Below are 20,671 nucleotides of genomic sequence, written 5' to 3'. Positions count from 1 at the left end.
AACCACTTTTTTGAGAAGTCATATTCTCATAATAGTCATTAAAGACACAATGAAGATGGCATTGCTCTCCCTTTGCTCATAATAATGCATTCGTGTCATTTCAATTGATAGGGGACATCCTGAAAATAAGGGTAGGCCCTCTCGTTTTACTTCTGTCTACAACTACTATTTCATGTCTCCTATTTTTCATGTCTGCTATATTTATTACTACTATACTACTGTCTACTATATATATTATATTTCATGTCTACTATATTTCATGTACTACTATTTCTATTTCATTTGATGTCATGTCCAAAACTACCATTTATGAAGAGTTGTTGAAGGGGAATTTCGTAGTGCAGCGGTCAGAACGTAAGTTCAGCTTGATTGCAAAAGATCAATCCCATGAGCAATCGAACAAAATCCTGCAGTGCTGTGGTGGAGCAGCTGGACTCTATGAAAGCCCTGAAGCCCTCACACTCTTCATGCTTGCAGGGCCTGACTTCACCAGGTTGGTGCAAGAGTTCGAAGCTGTGTATAACAGCAGCTCATCATCGTCAACATCTCATCATGAAGAGGCACATAGCTTGCAGGTCAAGTTCAGGAAAGATGTCAAATCCTTCACCAAGGTTATGGGAACCCACGGAAATCCCTTTCTATCAGCGAATCACGACCTCATAGCACTCGACACACAAGACGTTATGGAAATAGAAGTAGCTGGATCGCTCGCAAGTGTTCACGAAGTTGGTATGGCCCTACATTCAGCTTACGTGGAGCAGCGACTTGACAAGGTCACCAAGCCCATTTCAGATACGATCCCACGGACAAATACCTTGACGTTTGCCAATCGACCTGACCCAAAAGCCAAACACAAAAAGAAGAATGGCGTTCACAAGCAAAACATGACTCTCGTCACCCAACTATTCCTTTCCCTTCAATCCCGACCCGATGCAGACATGGCAGAATTCTTCAGGCTTGAAAATCAGAGGGAGCCACCCAGCATTTCCAACCAAGGGCTTTTACGCAGCGGCAAAAAGGCAGACGTTCTTGAATGCGTGAATGAGGCAAAAACCCATGTAGCAGCAGCCAGGGATGCCACTGTAGTTGTTCTCGATGGAGCAGTAATGGTCTAAATAGTCCGGCCAATTACTGCAAAAACATTCCAGGACTATGTAAACACCAATATTGCTGGGTTTGTGAGGTCACACATGAGCCGTGAATCTGTCGAGCGCTTGGACATCGTGTTCGATACGTATCCAGAGGAGAACCTCAAAGCACAAACTCACCAACGCTGAGGAACGGGGTCAAGAACTAAAATAGGAGATGGCAGAACTCCTATTCCAAAGCGTAACTGGAACAGCGACTTCCTGAAGAATGAAGAGAACAAAAAAGAACTATTTGGACTTATCAGCGATGAGCTCACCAAGCATGACATGCAGAGTAAACTTCTCCTTTCTACCAAGAAGGATGTTGTACTCTCCAACAGACCTGAATATGACATATCTGCGCTTCAGCCTTGTAACCATCCTGGAGCACACACGAGAATGATTCTGCACTTGGCACATGCTGGGGCCAATGGCCATAAAAAGGCATTTGTCCGTACAGTCGACAGCGATGTTGTATTACTTGCAATCCGCTTCTTCGACACATTAGGCCTCACAGAGCTCTGGATCGGCTTCACATGCGGAAAGAACTACCGGGACACATTCATGTACACGAGATCCGCAATGCTCTTGGTCCCCAAAAGTCACTGGCTTTACCTCTCTTCCACTTGTTAACAGGATGCGACACTACATCAGCCTTTCTGGGCCATGGGAAAAGGAGTGCATGGGCAGCTTGGGAGGCAACACCGGATCTCACAGAAACCCTGGTCGCTCTCACCTTGGAGCCTGAACAGATCAACTCAGATGTCCATGTCCAAAGACTGGAGCGTATGGTCGTCATCATGTACAGCAAGAGCTGTGGCTCCAGCCGAGTAGATGAAGCCAGACATCGGCTTTTCTCAAACGGTACCAAGTCCCTCGAGAACCTGCCTCCCACCCAAGCTGCACTGATTCAGCATGTCAAAAGGGCACTGCTGCAGGCCAGCTTCTACTGGAATCAGGCAACCTCCATCCAGCAAAATATCCCAGAGTTCAGTAAATTGGGCTGGTACTGGGACTCCACGACCAAGACTTGGGAACCTTAATGGACCCATCTTGCAGATGCCAGTAAAGCCTGCGCCATCCTCCTCGCTGTGGCTACAAAAGTCACAAGTTATGGTAAAACTCATTTTCGGGTAGTCGCCATCGTGGAAATATGCAAATTAGGGGTCCAGACACGCCCAATCGTAAAGATAAGCATTCCAACATGTTTCTAATGGTCAAAAAACATAAAATAGACACCACGTTTGTATTTGTAGCTCATCTGGATCAAAAGTTATAGCCGAAACCTTGATCGGGCGGTGGCCATATTGGATTTGGCCGCCATGGTGACCCCAGGGGTCGCCGGCTCGGGCGCTCTCGCTAAATCATTAGAGCATGCCCTGAGCTACATCTGGGCCAAATTTGGTGCTTTTAGACTGATTTGCACAAACTTAGCCTCATATCTCCCTTAGTCCCTAGACTACTTTGCATTACAGTCCAGACATGTTAAGCATGGTTGAAAATTCTTCAGTGGTTCATAAATTATTGCATCAACACAGATTCTCAATGAGAACGGCACTCAGTAGAGAGCATATAAGCCTGGTAAGGACCCTGGGCATTTGCTGTCCCAATGTTATGCCCTGAAAAAGAGAAATCAGGATCCGAGTCAGGCTAGTTCAACTACGAATGTGTTGGCCAGTGCAAGAAATCGTCCTTGGAGGACAGTGACTTGTGAAGGTCCCCGTGCCAAACTTACTGCATCAGAGAACGATCTTGTCCAAGAGGGTTACAAACCTTTCATTTCTGAGGGGTCACTGGATGGAGATTTCACCAATCAGAGACCTGTTAGGGTATTGAGGGACACAGGAGCCCATCAATCTTTGATGCTCGAGGGCATTTTGCCAGTCTGAAAAAACTGCAACTGGGGTTAGGGTCCTCTTACAGGGGGTTGGTGGCTTAGTTAAAGCTCCTCTTCATGTGATCCATTTAAAGAGTTGGTGTCAGGACCGGTCACCATAGGTTTACAAGCCACTCTTCCTGTGGAGGGAATTTATTTTATTATCGGGAACGATTTGGATGGTGGTCGTGTTTCAGGTAATCCAATGTTGGTTGAAAAGCCCAGTATGGAAAATAACACAGCACAGTTACAGCAGGAGATTCCAGATATCTTTCCATCATGTGCAGTGACTCGTGCTTTGGGTAGGAAGCGCTCTGAAGAGAATGAGAAGGAAGGTGATGTGGATTTGGGTTCCATAGAGATATTGGAGGAAAGGTCTGGGAGAAAAGAAGGAAGGGGAGTGACACCAAGGAACCTAATGATAAGGTTTCCTCTGGACCAAAGGATAAAATTGAGTGTCCGTCGGAGACATCTGGGAACAAGGCTGAACAAACGGTACTTGTACGAAAGAGACTTGTAGTAGAGCAACACAGAGATTCTGAACTCCAGAGTCTGGTTGGTAAAGCCATTACAGAGGAAGAGGCTATGAAGGTTACTTCATGAAAGGGGAAATACTGTTATGTCGGGGGGGGGGGGGGGGGGGGGAGGGGTTATGGGTAAAATTCCATCGTTTGTCGTCCCCTCTGTCGCCAACCCAGTGTCCATTATGGCAACGCACTCATATAGACACTTAGATAGGTCCCTTAGTGCACACATTAATTTGAATCCCCTCCCTTACAAAAAGACTTACAGGAAAGACAAGCAGGAAGCGGCCGCATACAACGCCGGCATGGGCGTCAAACATCGTGCAAGGCAGGCTATAGCCATGCCCAGGGAACGTGTGATTGGTTGGTGGAAGGAAGCGGCGCATTGATTGGCCACCGACTGTGGACACCTCGGCCAATCAGTGCGAAAGGCGCGAACATACGGCCAATCAGGGCGGAAGGCGCCAAATCACGACTTAGAAGGAGGTTGTTGATTAGAGGAAGAGTGGGGGTGATGTGGGAAGGCACGAAAAGGTCACAAAGAAGGGAGGGACTGATTGGAACGCGACAGAACTGACGTCACACCACGGGAGACAAAACGAGTGGTTCGCGGGCATTTTCAGCTCTTCGTTCAGGGTTCTGCGTGGGTGCTTTGGTGTGTTCGGTCATCGGCTTCCCTGGTGCTGGTTCCCTGCGTTCTTACCTGGTTCTCCCTGAGTGGTCGTTCAGTCTTCTTCCCTGCGTTCTTCCCTGGTGGTCGTTGGCGTCTTCCCTGAGTCTTCGTGGTGTTCTTGCTTGGTGCTTGGAGCGGTGCTCAGTGCTTGGAGGGAGGCGTGGTGCTATGAGCAGACGGGACCTTGCGTGCGACCGACGAGTGGCGAGCGAGGCGTGCCGCTGAGCAGACGAGGCCGGGGCGAGCGGGTGGCTTGGGGCCTAGCAGAGCGTGGGCGAGGCGGACGGAGCCGCGTTGGACGACGGACACACCACTACAGACAGATAAACTCACACCCAGACGCGCACAACACGACAATTCTTTTATTTATTGATTCCTCCTTTGTCCTGTTGCTAAGTCTGGTGTGGGGAAGTCCTGATTCGGACATTTATTTACCGGCGCATTATTTTCCTGTCCCGATATTTATTAAATAAACCCTTGTATTATTTTCTCTTTCATTCAAAATCTTGTGTCCATTTTGAGTTCATTCCCTGCAGGATCGGTGCTGCCGGTGAGATCGCATCAGGTAAGCGCTTGCCGCTTCTTCCTCTTCCTTCTTCCTCACGTGCTTTTATCGTCAAATCCGTAATTGATCGTCGCCTCAGTTAAAGCCTGTTCGGTCATCCGCGATCCTACAGTACTAACAGAGGGATTCACGCGACAATACTTGTGAGAAAATGGAGACCACCGGAGGTACTAGCGAATGACAAGTGGAAAGTCCATTACCAAATTGTGGTGCCACAACTGTACCGGGAGGAGATATTGAGTTTGGCGCATGAGACACCTTTGGCCAGGCAACTTGGAGTGAACAAGACGTGTGAAAGAATTCTGGCACATTTTTTTCTGGCCAGGATTGCGACGTGATGTGGCGGAGTTCTGTAAATCTTGTCATTCTTGTCAGCCGGTGGGCAAACCTCATCAGAAAACCCCTTCAGTGCCTTTAAAACCGATTCCAGCTTTTGAAGAACCATTCAGCCGGATGATTATTGACTGTGTAGGTGAAGGGGATTTCATTAAATCCCCATCCTGAGTAGGGCAGCAGTGTTTCAGGTTGAAAAGCCCTGTGACTAAATTCTCTGGCGTCTGGTTGTCGGACTTTGAAAAACTGTTGACACAAATATCCCATGATTGACCTTGGCAAAGCATTCTTTCCAAATGAGACTTATCCTGCCTTGTCAACGTTGTACAATTTCTCTTTGAGGCAGCAGTCTGTGTCCTTCAGTTCCTTCGTCCTAGAGGAAAGTTTATCAAGCCGACTACGGGTTGTGGCAGGCTAAGATGTTGGGGCCGGCTGTGGACGCCAACGTCTGCTATGCATGTATTCTTATCTATAATAAACCTCTTGTACACCGAGTTTAACAGGCTGCTTATTCCTGGGAAAGGGATTCAAACCCATGACATAGGTCCTTTACCTAAAACTAAGGCTGGACATCAGTATATGCTGACCATCATGTGTGCTTCCACTAAGTTCCCAGAAGCGGTGCCTCCTAGGAAAATTACTGCGACAGTTATTGCGAAGGCAAGTAATTAAATTTTTCACCCTGGTTGGCCTACCGAAGTCATCCAGTCTGATCAGGGTTCCAACTTCATGTCAAAGCTTTTTCAGCAAGTGGTACACCTGTTGGGAGTGAAGCAAGTGAGGTCAAGTACATACCATCACGAGAGCCAAGGGGCCTTGGAAAGGTTTCACCAGACATTAAAGAATATGACCAGAACTTACTGCTTGACAAGGATTGGGACGAGGGAATACCCTTATTACTGTTTGCTATGAGGGAGTCTGTTCAGTCGTCATTGGGATTCAGTCCTTTTGAACTTGTGTTTGGACACACAGTTTGAGGACCTTTGAAACTGGTGAAGGAACAGTGGCTACAGGAGGAGTCGCAGTCAACTGTGTTAGAGGGTGTGACAACTGTTAGGCACAGATTGGCTAAGGCCCGTGAAGTAGCGAGGAAACCTGAAGGCAACAACAACAACACAACATGCATTTTAAGGCCATTTTCCCTGCTAGAGCGGGGGTTAGCCACAGGCAGCTTGAAGGCAGCACAGGACAAAATGAAAGTGAGACATGACAAGACTTCTCAGATAAGAAATTTCAGTCCTGAGGACCGAGTGCTAGTGTTTCTCTCAGTGAAACATGCCGATCAGAAAACCCCTTCAGCACTTTTAAAACCGATTCCAGCTTTTGAAGAACCATTCAGCCGGGTCATTATGCTAGTGAAACCGAGTGCTAGTGAAACATGAAAGGAGGGTCAATGAAACGGATCATGTGGTGACAACTCCCGACCGACGGAAAAAGCGGCAGCTGTGTCACGTGAACAGACTTAAGAAATATTATGAGAGGAAGCCTGTGGAAAAAATGGCTCCTGTCTCACCTGTAGTCAGTGTGCAATATAATCCAGAGTTTGAGACCAGTGTGAGGATCGATAGCAATGATGACCAGGCTTGCCCCAGATTGACAAACACTGAAGTGTTAAGGAACCTAGACCAGAAATTTCGTCATTTGACGAGGAAACAACAAGGACAATTATCCAATCTAATTTCTGAGTTTGCACATTTGTTCACAGATGTACCTGGTCGTACCGATCTGGTATGTCATGATATTGATGTGGGGGAGGCCACTCCCATGAAACAACAGCCCTACCGGATGAACCCTGTTGAGATGGATTATCTCCAGAAGGAGGTTCAGTATATGTTGGAGAACGACATCATCGAACCAAGCAGCAGTGAATGGAGATCACCATGTGTGTCGGTTCCAAAACCCGATGGCAGGTTTCGCTGTTGTACGGTTTTAAAACGGGTTAATGCAGTGACAAAGACAGACTCGTATCCCATCCCGAGGATTGATGACTGTATTGATAGAATAGGCCCAGATAAATTTGTAAGCAAATTTGACTTGCTGAAGGGTCCTCTTACCGATCGGGCAAAATAAATTTCGGCCTTAGTCACACAAAATGGGTTGTATCAGCACAAGGTTCTTCCCTTTGGGTTGAAAAACGATTCTGCTACATTTCAACGACTAATTAATAAGCTTATTGCAGACCTCGAGGGGGTGGAGGCTTATCTGGATGATGACATCATCCACACCATGACAATGGAAGATCATCTTAAACAAATTCATGCATTCTTCAAGAAATTGATCGAGGCAAGATTGACCATTAACTTAGCTAAGAGTGAGTTTCTAAAAGCACAGGTGGTGTTCCTCGGCCATGTAGTCGGTCAGGGTCAGGTGCAACCAATGACAGCCAAGATAGAAGCCATTGATCGCTTCCAAATTCCAAAAGGGAAAAAGGAGCTAATGAGATTCTTGGGTGTGGCTGGTTGGTACCGGCAGTTCTGCATGAATTTTTCTGACGTGGTAGCCCCTTTAACGAATTTGCTGAAAAAAAGAGACCAAGTTTGTTTGGGATGACAAATGCCAGGCTGCCTTTGCCCAAGTCCAAGCGATATTGATGAGCTCTCCTGTCCTTGCAGCGCCGGATTTTCAAAAACCTTTCAAGTTGGCCATCGATGCAAGCGATGTGGGGGCTGGAGCAGTTCTACTGCAGGAAAGTGATGATGGCATTGATCACCTGGTGTGTTACTATTCGAGGAAGTTTGAAAGACATCAGAAAAATTACGCCACTGTGGAAAAAAAAGAGACCCTTGCTCTCCTACCAGCTCTTCAGCATTATGAGGTGTATCTGGAAACAACTACCTTTCCTATAAAGGTTTTCACTGATCACAACCCCTTAATCTTCATTCAAAAAATGAAAAATAAAAATCAGACGTTGATGAGACGGAGCTCGTCTTTGCAAGAGTTCAACTTGGAAATTAGGCAAGTAAAGGGCAGAGACAATGTAGTTGCCGATGCTTTTTCCAGAGTGAATTAACCTTGAGGATTCCTGTGCGTTGTTTGGAAGTTTTGTTGCTTACGGGATTTGATCAGCCATAGTTTTGATTTGTAGTTTTATGGGTGTGAGTATTACTTTGGGTTGTTAAAGATACTTTTTGTATGGAAAGAAAGTTTTCACCGTGTTCAAACTTTCTTCCTTGAAGGCGGATCGAGTTACGGATCAGTCACTTCCGCCTTTGTTGTTATTATATACTTGTAGGATTTTTAGTTCCAGGTAATATTGTTGGTAAGATTTCTGTGTGAAATGGAGATGACTTTAGTAAAAGGTAAAAATAAATGTTTGTGAAGAAAAAAGGAAAACGCGGCAAAGAAACTGGAAGAGGAGAGAGGAGGGGATCGGAGGGCGAAGAGACGGCCATGAGAGATACAGCTGTGAGTCGCATCGAGGCTGCGAGTGGACTTTTTTATATTGGTCGCGAATGAGTTGAGGCTTCCCGTGAAAGGGATTGCCAGCGACATCGTCCTATATTGCGATTGCATTTAAACCTGCGTCTCAGGTTTTATTACCAAGCGTGTTATTTTTGGCGGGAAAGCAAGAGCCTCCATTACAGACCGATCTGCCATTTTGTCCTCGAAGAGGCTGTCCGCCTGGTGCTTCGTGTTTTGTCATTGGGATTCCCATATCGACATCATTGTGTGGAGCGCCGTTGGTTTCCATATCGGCTTAACCTTTGGAAGACGGGGTGGGGCGGGGGGCGGCGGGGGGGGGGGCGTGGATTGCGCTCACGTTTTGGGGGATCGTTACCCCGTGTCGCCAGCTGCCCGACCACCCACCTCCGCACCGATACCTGCCTGTTCTTGCCGTTCTGAATGACTTCGACTTCACACCGCGTGGGGATTTGTGCACGGACTTTGGGGAATGTTACATTGCACTCACGTTTGGCGTATCGTGAGTATATTGCTTGAGAGCATTGAGGAATGATGGTACCATCATATGTATTATTCATTTGATGCAAGTTATATTTTCATGGTACTTTCTTTAAGTGTTATTATTGTGTATGTGAGAGGTCTTAATACAATTGCTTGTTTTGTTCTACAATTGCATTGGTGTGGTTTTACCATGGTTTATTAGAACACTCAAAATAACATCTTTCTGCAGCGTTCCCTCTCGAGACTCTGAGGAGTACCGTAACCGGGGTTTGGGGAGATAACAAGTCATAGTAATGAAAATCTGCTACTTTCAGCTCAAGGTCATATGACCTTTGGCCTTTGACCCTAAAATCAAAATCGGTTCATCTTTGCATCACAATACACCTTTTACCAAGTATGGTCAAAATCCCTTTCGTGGTTCACAAGTTATCACGGGAACAAAATTATAACAGATGGACAGACGGACGACACAAAAATATAATGCCTCTGGCGCCTTCGACAGTGCAGGCATAAAAAGCAGATGCATGCAGTGGTGATGGAATTGGTCTGGAAGCCAGAGGTCATATATTCCAACAGATGTAATAACTAACAAACACGCACCAGCAATAGTCTCTCCCATTCCTTTGGAATGGGTGCGGATAATAATGGATTATGCAAATCCACTATATAATAGCATGAGTACGTAGTACAATTGTACAACGAAATTCAGACAAAAGTTGAAATGAAATTAAAATTGGACATACATTCACTGTCCAATAATAAAACAATGAAAATAATGATGCTCATCAGTCTTGCATTCTCAAAATATTTGCAAAGATAAAATATTACAAACAGTTTTGTAATATCAAAGGAGAATACATATATGTGAACAACCACAGTGAGCCCCGTCAGATAAACCAATACTTGACATATCACATATTAACAATCACATTTTATAGATACATCCTTCTTCCCATCACCAATGTAACAAAGATGTTTGTGAGAAGAATGCCGATTAAGCTCCAAATATGTTCCCCGACAGTATATCATGAAATCGATACAAATAGAGGCTGAGATTTCAGACATAAAGAAACAGAAACATGCCTAACCCTGTGAAATTGGAAAAAAATATAATGAGGTTATCTTACAGAACAGTGTGAAACCACAACCAAGATAATGTGGATCAGCACGATATATTACAATATCCAAATTACCCACATATACACACAGAATGGACTGGCAAAAACCTCTAAAATATTCCAAACAAGGATGTGTGTGCCTCAGCCCGACTCATCTTTCCCTGCCCTTCCCCACCTCCAGGTAAGGCACCCCCGAGTGCAGGGGCTGTGGGTACTCGCGTAAGAGTCTCTCCTCATCCAAAAAACGGCCATCACGACCGTTGAAGGCAGGCTGGAATAGGCCGTAATTGAGAACGTCACGAAGACTTTGGGTCAAGGAGACCAGCACCTGCTGCTTAGCAGCCCACGCAGTGCCATTTGGGTTCAAATGTAGGCACTTCTGTTGAGAAAAATGGAAAAGCACGAATGAGAGCTGGGGAGAGAATTAAGAAAAGGACTTAGGTGCTTGGGATGGGGTGGGAGCAGTGGGCAGGAGACCGAGAGACAAAATATGGATGCAGAAATACAGGTCATGTGAAAGACTAAATATGTGCATGATGTCACTGAGTGCAAGTTGGGGTTGTGTGTGTAGACACGAAGGAAAAAGGAAGCCAGGAGCTCAATAAAGGAAACATCCACAAATTAGGTACACAAGAGAGTGGGAGGTGTGGGTGGAAATAAATAATTGAGAAAAGAGAAAGGGGTAAATCATCAAAGGTGTCATCCGTGATAGGAGAAAGAAAGCCTCTTCCTCGAGACGCAACCTAGTAAAAAGATTTGGTCGTGCGAGGCCAAGGGAAAGATAATGAATGCTGGAGATGAGTGGGGGGGGGGGGGGCATAGATATGAGACATGTAGAAAAAGCGCAAAAATATATTCTGGCAAATTTTCATACAAATCTATAGCATAGTTGATGTGTCTTTTACCCCATGCATTTCCTCTCCCCCCTCCACCCCCCACCCCCTCATTTAATATTACTCCATTCATATACTGCATTACATAGAATTTAATAAACATGAATAAATTCCCAAGTAGGGCTAGTGTGAAAAATCCCTGACTCAACCTGGGACTCAAACAAAGGCCCCCTTCGCTAAAGTGAGAAGAGCCAATCGAGTCTTTGAAGCCACAATGGCTGATATCTTACATGCCTGCCAGTGGGGGGAGAGTGGGTTTTTGGGTGGGGGGGGGGGGAAGGGGGGGTGGTGAGAAGTGGACCCCCTTAGAGAAATAAATTCTCTGCATAAATGTGTACCATGTTACGCCATTTGGTGGTGGTGGTAGGGGGCATTACAATTCCCTTTTTTACCTGGGCAACGCTGAGGTCAAAGAACTCTTCGCATGTGTTTTTTGGCAAACAGGACAAGTAAATGTTCCATCACCAAAGCGATGGGTAGGCTCCGCTAGTGTGTGTGTGTGTGTGTGTGTGTGTGTGTGTGTGTGTGTGTGTGTGTGTGTGTGTGTGTGTGTGTGTGTGTGTGTGTGTGTGTGTGTGTGTGTGTGTGAAATCTATATATCTATATATATGTACAGGGCATTTTTAAAAAAAGTGAACTATTTGAGCAGCCTGATGTTCTGTCATTTATAATGCCATCTGCTTGGAAATCAGCCAACATTACCGCTTTACACAAAAATAGGGGCAATACCCCTGGGGAGCTCACCTGGTAGAATAAGGCAGTATACTACACTGACTAAAGGTATTTTAAACAGCATCACAGTATTTTAAACCAATTTGAATGGTTGTTAGAAGACAGCGCAGCATGTACAATTATACAAACGAAATCATAAGACTTTAAACAAACAAACAAAAAAATACCTATTTTGGGGTGCACCACCCAATAAACCTCCTCAGACCCCAATTTTTCTAATGCCTTGAACAAACATTGGTACATCACGGGTGATGATGGTTGTGGTCAAGTTTCATCGAAATAGTGTGTGTAGTTTCAGAGGAAAAAGCAAATTTTTTTTAATGACGTGAACAAACTTTAGTGACAACACAACAAATACCATTTGTGCCAAATTTGGTCACAATCCCATCAGCGTTTTTGAAGAAGAAGTTGCAAGTGTTTTACGGACTCACGACACACCATCGCATAAGATCCCCGGAACTACGTTCCCAGTTACCTAAAAAAAAAAGGTGCAAAAACAGATCCTTGCAACTTCAGACCAATCCGCCTGCTCCCATTCATCAGCAAAGTCATGAGATCCATCACCGCTTCTGATAGTAAATCCGTTCTCTTCTCTAATAGCTTGATCTCTGATCATCAATTTGGATTGAGACCACTCCACTCCACTCCACTCCACTCCACTCCACTCCACTCCACTCATGCTGCTTCTGCTGTCTCAACAATGGATGGAGGCCCTCAACGCCAAACAGGAAATCAGAGACATCTCCCTTGACATATCTCTTGCCTTCGATACCGTCTGGCACCCCGCTCTGCTCACCAAACTCTCCACTTATGGTAATAATGTCCACGTAATAATCAACAAAATCTCCACTCATGGCTCGCGGGCTTCCTCTCCTGTCATAGTCAATGTGGGATTCTAAATGCAATTCTCTCATCTCCCCTTCCTGTTCAGGCTGGAGTTCCCCAAGGCAGTGTTCTGGGCCCTGTGCTTTTTCTGGTCTTCATCAATGATCTCTCCGACTCTCTGGAAAATCCTCTCTATCTCTTTGCTGATGACTACACCCTCTGCCGCTCCATATCTTAACCCTCAGATCGGCAGGCAGCAGCCTCTTCACTCTCTGTAGACCTGGATAACATCACAAAGTGGTCAAACATGTGGAACATGTCTTTCAATTCTGAAAAATCTCAATCTCACAATGTCTTTCCGAAAGGACCGTCTGGAAAACCCTCCCATCTATTTTCTCAACAATCCTCTTGAAGAAGTTCTATCGCTCAATATTTTGGGTCTCACCATCTGCCATGATCTTTCCAAGCTGACCTCCAAAGCTAGTCGCCGACTGGGCATCCTTAGTCGTGTGAAGACCTTTCTTGGCACTACTGAGCTTCTCACCCCATACAAATCATTCATCCACAGCTTGATTTCAGTACAGCTCTCCCCTCTGGGCTGGTGCTCCTGCCTCACACCTGGCTTCCACAGCTTGATTTCTGTACTTCTGTCCCCTCTGGACTGGTGCTCCAGCCTCACACCTAGCTCGGCTTCACACTGTAGAAACCAAAGCTTTCAGAATCATTGGTATCTCCCGTGATGAAGCCGATTCTAAGGGGCTTTCACTCTCTCACCGCAGGAGGCTTGGTGGTCTTGCTGTCTTCTCCCGACTCCTCTCCGGCCTTGCTCCAGCTGCTCTGTCTGTGCTCTGTCCCCCAAATAGTCCCGCAGGATGCACAAGATCTGCCAGCAACCCTCCTCTGGTGAAACTGCCAAAATCAAGACTCAATTGCTCACCTTCAATTTTTCATTCCTCTTTTTTCTCACCTCTGAAAGAAACTCGCACATTATTTTCAATCCCACTCCTCCCTCCAGGTCTTTAAAACAGCTGCTCACCACCATCTCTTATCTTCCCCCATCCAAACCTTTATATTTTTTACCCCCTGTTAATCCACCCCAAAATAAACCTAAAAATTCAGTTTTCTTTCCTGAAAGTCCTTGTCGTGTCCATCTTGTTCATCCCGCGTACCCCACCCCAGTCCTCTCACTTCCACAGATCTCTCAATTTCCCTGTTCTCTTCTGTTGGTGTGCTTCCCTCTCTACCCCTCTGGTCTCCCACTCCCTTTATTATGTGTTCTATGTGTTAGCCCTCACACGAGCCGAGGCTTGGTATACAAAAAGAAATCCTCCTCGCTTGGAGATTATGGTGGTGGTGATATGCCATATCTAGCAAGTAGTCAGTAGGACCCTACATCATCTGTGGTGTTCACAACAACAACAACAAAGTTGTGGTGTTCATCTGTGGTGTTCACAGTGGAACAAAAAGTGAAAATCGCAACTTTGTGGTTTGAGACAAAATCCTACGTGCAGGTGCGCCGACGATACTGTCAGTATCACAATGTTCACACCCGTAATGGACCTTCCGATGGGAGCATTCAGTGGTTTGTGCAGCACTTTCAAGCCCATGGAAGCGTGAAAAATCAAAATAAAGGTAACAATGGCCACCCACCTAGTGTTACCAGGGTCCAAGGGAACATTGATCTTGTGAGAGATTCTATCGAAAATCCTAAGAAATCCCACTGTCAGCGTTCCCGAGAACTGGTGATCTCAGCCATATCCTTGTGGCGCTTTCTCAGTTCTGAACTCAAGCTCTACCCCTACATCATATCTGTAAGGCATAAACTAACTCCGAATGACATGGCAAGACAAGCAACAATGTGTGATTGGTTCAGTGACCGAATGGAAAGGTTCCAAAATTGGATGAACTCCTTGTGGTTCAGTGATGAAGCACAATTTCATTTGCTCCTTTACTAGGGCATTGCCCGTACGTGGGTGCCCGTTCCTTGCCAAAAAAAAAAAAAAACGCTACCCGTACGCTCTACCCCGCCCGTACGCCCGTACGCCCGTAAACAAAAAAAACAACGCTCTTCGCTTCCGCCCTTCGCTCTGACTGAATTGGGAGAAATAATGCGCATAAGAAATCGAATTACGAACCGTAATGGCGGTCAGCTCGTAACGCGCTCAGCTCCGCTCGCTCTCACATCGGCCACGCCTACGCAACAAAGCGTTCTGTGATTGGCTGCCGGAAATGAAGTCTTCACTGTCCGGAAGTTCGCAAATCGCAGTTACGATGAATCGTTTTAATTTAATCGCAGTTTGAATTCGTTTTAAAACATAGTTTAACGGCAACATAGTTTTCCAACGTGAAATAAATGAATACGCTGTCAAATGTGCCGTCCGAGGCAGAGTCTGATCGCCACGTTCGGCACACGTGATAGCTCGCTGCTCTCTGATTGGTTGAATCGTTTTTTGGACATAGCTCGGTAAGTACTTCTCCGATTAATTTAAAACCTTGAAAAGGCACATCCTCGGGTCCCCAGCAATATACCTGGCAAGTTTCAAGTATATCGGACCCGTGGTTGTCGGGAAACAGCGGTCACAGACAAACGTACAAACAGAGATTACTGGAATTATAGATAGATACGTAGCACCGTTATATTGGCGGATTTTCAAGCAGACAGAAGATGTCCTACTGCAAATGACATGGTGAAAAGGGCAGAGAGAGGATGGGAAAGAGCACAAGAGCAGGTTTTTAGGACACGTGAGCTGATGCCGTACGGTCCAGGAGCAGAGTCAGAGTCGAGGGTTGAAATAACCTTCTCCACCTTCTCGGGTGCAAAACACAGAGTTCAAGAACAGTTGGGTGTGACAGGGTCGGGTGGATACACAGAGAGAGTGGTTCGGGACAATATTTGGAGGAAAACACAGAATTGAGGCATTCGGCCTTCTCACGAGCAGAGTAGACCGTGATGCCATTTGAAGCGAGGGAAGGGGAGCATTTGTCAGAGATCGACTTAACAAGGCACCACCAGGTTTTAGAAGGAGGCAAGTTTGAAAGTTCATTCTTGAGGTTGGACAGATGTTGTTTTCTGGCTCTCCTGAGAGTGGACAAACACTTGTTGCAGGATTTTGGGAATGCACTGAGATTGCCTTCGGGTAGATTTGGATCATAGGAAGAGAAGGCAAGTTGTTTCAGAGCAACTGCCTCAACACAGAATTCAGTGCACCATGGGCGGACGTAGGGTATGATAACGTAAAACGAGATGGGATGAATCTGTGCATGAGAGAGAACAGGTTTCTGTGGAAGAATTCCCAGGCTGAGTTAACATAAGTATATGAATGAATGATCGTTTTAAGGCCATTTTCCCCGCTAGAGGTTTCCCCGCTAGGCCATGACAATCATGGTTCCCTGTTTGAGGCAATGTTTTTATGGCCGGATGCCATTCCTGACGCCAACCCTTGGTCGCCTCTTACGATGCGCAGGGATACGGTGTACCTATTCTAAACAGGGGTACACACCGGGATGAGTTAACATAAGTGGCAGTAAATATAAGAGACCAGTCATGAGTCCCTGCCAATCTGCTCGAAGCCCCCTCCTCTCCCCCCAGGTTTCTTCAGGGTACACCTGGTCCACCATCAACCCCCTGCTGGTGAAACTCGAGATCACTGCTCACCTCCAATCATTTTTCCTCTTTTTTCCTGCCTGTGGAGCCAATTTCCAAATCCTCTTCAATCCCATTTTTCTCTCCAGGTCTTCAAGACAGCTGTTCACCACCATCTCAGATCGTCCCCAATCCAAAACCATGATCTCCCTCGTTAACCCCTCCCCACCCCAATACCTCCTCCTTCCAAATTCCCAGTTTTCCTCTTCAGTTTTCTTCTGTATTCATCTTGTCCACCCAATGTATCCTCTCCTGCTCCCAATTCTTCTCCACACCCATAGTTTGTCTGCCTCCCCATGTCTTGGTCCTTTGGTTCTGTTGTTGGTGTTTTCCCCCCTCTCCCTGCTTGCTGTTCATTTTGTCCTTTTATGTCCTGATCCGTTCAGTGTACTAATACTACCTCTTCGATGAGCCTCGACTATTCATACGAAAAGATGGTCATGGAAAGGAAAAGGGAGTGATAGAAAGGACAAGGGTGGATATAAAGGAAAAAGGATGGGTAGGAGGAGAAATGGGGGGTGGGAAGAAGGGGAGAAAAGGATGAGTGGTGAGGGAGGAGGAGGAGGAGGAGGAGGAGGAGGAGAGACAGGGAAGAGTGGGGACGGAGAGGAGGGGGAGGGGGAAACGCGAAGGGGAAAGAGGAAGAACAAGAAGAAGAAGGAGGAGGAAGAGGAGGAGGGGAAGGAAGAGGGCGGACGGGGAAGAAGAGGGGGGCAGAAAAGAGGAGGGAGGGGGAAACGTGAATGGGAAAGAGGAACAACAAGAAGAAGGAGGAGGAAGAGGAGGAGGGGACGGAAGAGGACGGATGGGGAAGAGGGGGGCAGGAAAGAGGAGGGAGGAGGAAACGCGAAGGGGAAAGAGGAAGAACAAGAAGAAGAATGAGGAGGAAGAGGAGGGGAAGGAAGAGGACGAACGGGGAAGAGGGGGGAGGGGACACGCGAAGGGGAAATTGGAAGAACAAGAAGAGGAATGAGGAGGAAGAGGAGGAGAAGGAAGAGGACGGACGGGAAGAGGGGGGCAGGAAAGAGGGGAGGGGAAACGCGAAGTGGAAAGAGGAAGAAGAAGAAGAAGAATGAGGGGGAAGAGGAGGGGAAGGAAGAGGGGGGACGGGGAAGAGGAGAGAGGCGGAAGCGTAGGAGGAGGCAAAGGGGAGGAGGTGGTGGTTGTCGAGGAGGGAATAAGATTATCTTCGGGTAGAAAGTGTGATTACAGGAAGGTTAATGGGGAGGGATCAAATAATTAGGGGGCGCTAGGGGGGGGGCATTTGGAGGGGGAAGCACAGGAGGAAGTTCCAGGAGAGGGAATTCCACACAGGGAATTCCTCATGCCGTGTCCCGAAGGAAATTCGTCAATTACGAACCACGTCAGAATGGTTGCGAAGGAAGGATACAACTTTATAACGAATGCAAAGCGTGAGGGGAATAAATATGTCGAATGAGCATCGGGAATGAGCAAAGGAAGCGCTGAATCGACAAAAGCAAAATGCATGAGGAATGCAGGGTTGTGCGAGCGAGGTGCCCATCTGCAGTCCCGTCACCTAGCGCGCCTTTTTCACCACACGGCACAGCATCCGAGACAAGAAGTCGGGAAAATGTCCATATCCAAGATGCTCACCATCTGTTGTAGATCCGGGATTCGAACCCGAATCAGCATCGCCTCGGACGCCATGGGAACCTCGCTCTCACACTGCTCGGAACCTCCTTCTCCTCCGCCTGCTGCTGCTGCTGCTGCTGCTGCTGCTGCTCTTGCTGCACCCTCAGCTTCAGCTCCACCAGCACCGGTTCCCTCAGTCTCTCCAACGCTTTCTCCTTCGCCATCAGCTTCGTTCGAGCCCGCCAAGGAGAGCGCTCCGGCGCTCACTCCTCGCTCTTCCTCTCCTTTTCCCGCTTCCGCTCGTTCTCGCCGCTGCTCCTCCGTCCTTTGCTCTCTCTCCTTCTCCACGCCAGGGGGAGCTCGTTGTGACACTGACATACTTTGCGTTCGAATGTGGGGAAAAAAAATTCTTGCCCCGACTCTGCCTTCCTTTCCTCGAATCCAGTTCCACCGCCGCCGCTCACCCTTACCCTTCAGTCGTCTTTACCACATGGATGCCGATTTATTCCCATTCCTCTTACCCGTCTGTATCCCTCACACTTTTTTTTTTCATTTGCTCTTCTTTCTCTCGAAATCTCCTCATCTCCGTTCTGCGTGAACCTGCGCTTTTCCACTCATATCAGACTCACGCATTTACCTCAGGTTCCCCACCTCACGCATTTACCTCAGGCTCAGGGCATCCTCGTAGTTTTCTTATTATTATTCTTCTTATTCTTAATCAATTGTCCAAGAATATAATTCGCGCCTTAAAATGTAACTCACCCCTTTATTATTTTTTTCAGTGTCTGCGTACGTAGCCCTTCCGATTCGCAATTCAAACTCGACGTCCAACTGTTGATCCGACTACAAAACAGCGATTCCAACTTGTCAATTTAACCTTTGAACATACACCGTCCGAAATAATTTTTTTGTCCGACGAACTCACCTCTGCGGAATTTTTCCTTCACGTAAATTTATTCTTCTTTTCACCCCCTCCATTTCAATTTGTTTCACATTCTCTGCTCTCGTACAATAATCCGTTTATTGCATTTATACAATACTTCGCTTCATATACAACTACTGGCGACCCCCACCCCCCCTGCCCTCCCTTACTTTTCTCGTTCTCGCGCCTTTTTCGTGGGTTTAAGATGAACTCTCCTCGTCGCTTTTCTTTCGACTTGCTCCGTCTTTTTCCAAACTATTTCGAGCAAGCTCTCGGTGAGTGTAAATCCCTCGGCCCGTTCCTTCAGCTTGGGATCGCTCCGAGTCTCCGCGGTGTCTGCATCGTCCGTACGGAGCCGTCGGGGAGCACGAAGGTGCGCATGGAGATAACGGAGGGGATAGAGAGACGAGCAGAGACGCCCGCGGGGGAAAGAAGTGGTGCGGGGTACGAGGGTGTGGGAGGGAGAGCGAAAATGGGAAGTGGATACGGGCTGAAGGAATCACAGGGAGGTGGGAAGAGGATGAACGAGCGAAGGAAGAGTGGGAGTTGATCGCTGACAAGATGTGCAGACGGGAAACGTTGCAATGGACAACAATGGGGATCCACAGAAACGGGCACAATTCCACACGGCACACATAGTGAGGGTACATGTACATCCATTAAAGTGCGCGGAAATTGCAACACATGAACACGGACACAGAGAGGTTCCTGCATCGAGCTTCACCCGCACAGTCGGCGCGGATACACGGACCACAGGGAGACTCACTCAGCACGACCATTGAGATAACACAAGGACATTCAGCAGTCACAGTCATCAAGGACACACACCATGCACCGAGACCCAGCACAGCTATAGAGAATATACCATGGAAGACCCAGGACAACCGTAGAGGATACACCATGGAAGGCACAGGACAGCCATAGAGGATACACCATGGAAGACCCAGGACAACCATAGAGGATACACCATGGAAGGCACAGGACAGCCATAGAGGATACACCATGGAAGACCCAGGACAACCATAGAGGATACACCATGGAAGGCACAGGACAGCCATAGAGGATACACCATGGAAGGCACAGGACAGCCATAGAGGATACACCATGGAAGGCCCAGGACAACCATAGAGGATACACCATGGAAGACACAGGACAGCCACAGAGGATACACCATGGAAGACACAGGACAGCCGTAGAGGGTACACAATGGAAGACACAGGACAGCCATAGAGGATACACCATGGAAGACCCAGGACAACCATAGAGAATATACCATGAAAGACCCAGGACAGCCGTAAAGGATACACCATGGAAGACACAGGACAGCCATAGAGGATACACCATGAAAGACACAGGACAGCCACAGAGGATACACCATGGAAGACCCAGGACAACCATAGAGGATACACCATGGAAGACAGGACAGCCGTAGAGGAAACACCATGGAAGACACAGGACAGCCGTAGAGGATACACCATGGAAGACACAGGACAGCCATAGAGGACACACACCATGCACCGAGACCCAGCACAGCTATAGAGAATATACCATGGAAGACCCAGGACAACCGTAGAGGATACACCATGGAAGGCACAGGACAGCCATAGAGGATACACCATGGAAGACCCAGGACAACCATAGAGGATACACCATGGAAGACACAGGACAGCCGTAGAGGATACACCATGGAAGGCACAGGACAGCCATAGAGGATACACCATGGAAGACCCAGGACAACCATAGAGGAAACCAGGATAACCAGGATAACCAGGAAAAAATAAACCAAGAAACACCATGGAAGACACAGGACAGCCATAGAGGATACACCATGGAAGACACAGGACAGCCACAGAGGATACACCATTAGGGCGGGTCATACTCAGGTGCCAAAATCAATCTGAAGGAAATCCTAACATGAGGGGTGTCTATATTATGTGTTTTTTT

The 20,671-nt window shown here is 47.1% G+C and overlaps 1 protein-coding gene across 1 annotated transcript in view; it reads right to left on the bottom strand.

Moving 5' to 3' along the window:
- LOC137438313 (SH3 and multiple ankyrin repeat domains protein 2-like) overlaps positions 1-18,682 on the bottom strand; it is a 240,678-nt gene extending 221,996 nt beyond the window's left edge. The window contains exons 1-2 of the mRNA XM_078767127.1: positions 17,827-18,682; positions 10,295-10,498 (exon numbers count right to left, since the gene is read on the bottom strand). Of these exons, the coding sequence (XP_078623253.1) occupies positions 10,295-10,498; positions 17,827-18,183 (561 nt within the window). The 5' untranslated portion in view covers positions 18,184-18,682. The remainder of the gene's footprint in view (positions 1-10,294; positions 10,499-17,826) is intronic.
- Between the last annotated feature and the right edge of the window lie 1,989 nt (positions 18,683-20,671).

Source organism: Myxine glutinosa, chromosome 13, assembly GCF_964187855.1.
Source record: "Myxine glutinosa chromosome 13, kmMyxGlut1.1, whole genome shotgun sequence".
In the NCBI taxonomy this organism is placed as follows: domain Eukaryota; kingdom Metazoa; phylum Chordata; class Myxini; order Myxiniformes; family Myxinidae; genus Myxine; species Myxine glutinosa.
This window is presented reverse-complemented; position numbering and strand designations above follow the sequence as displayed.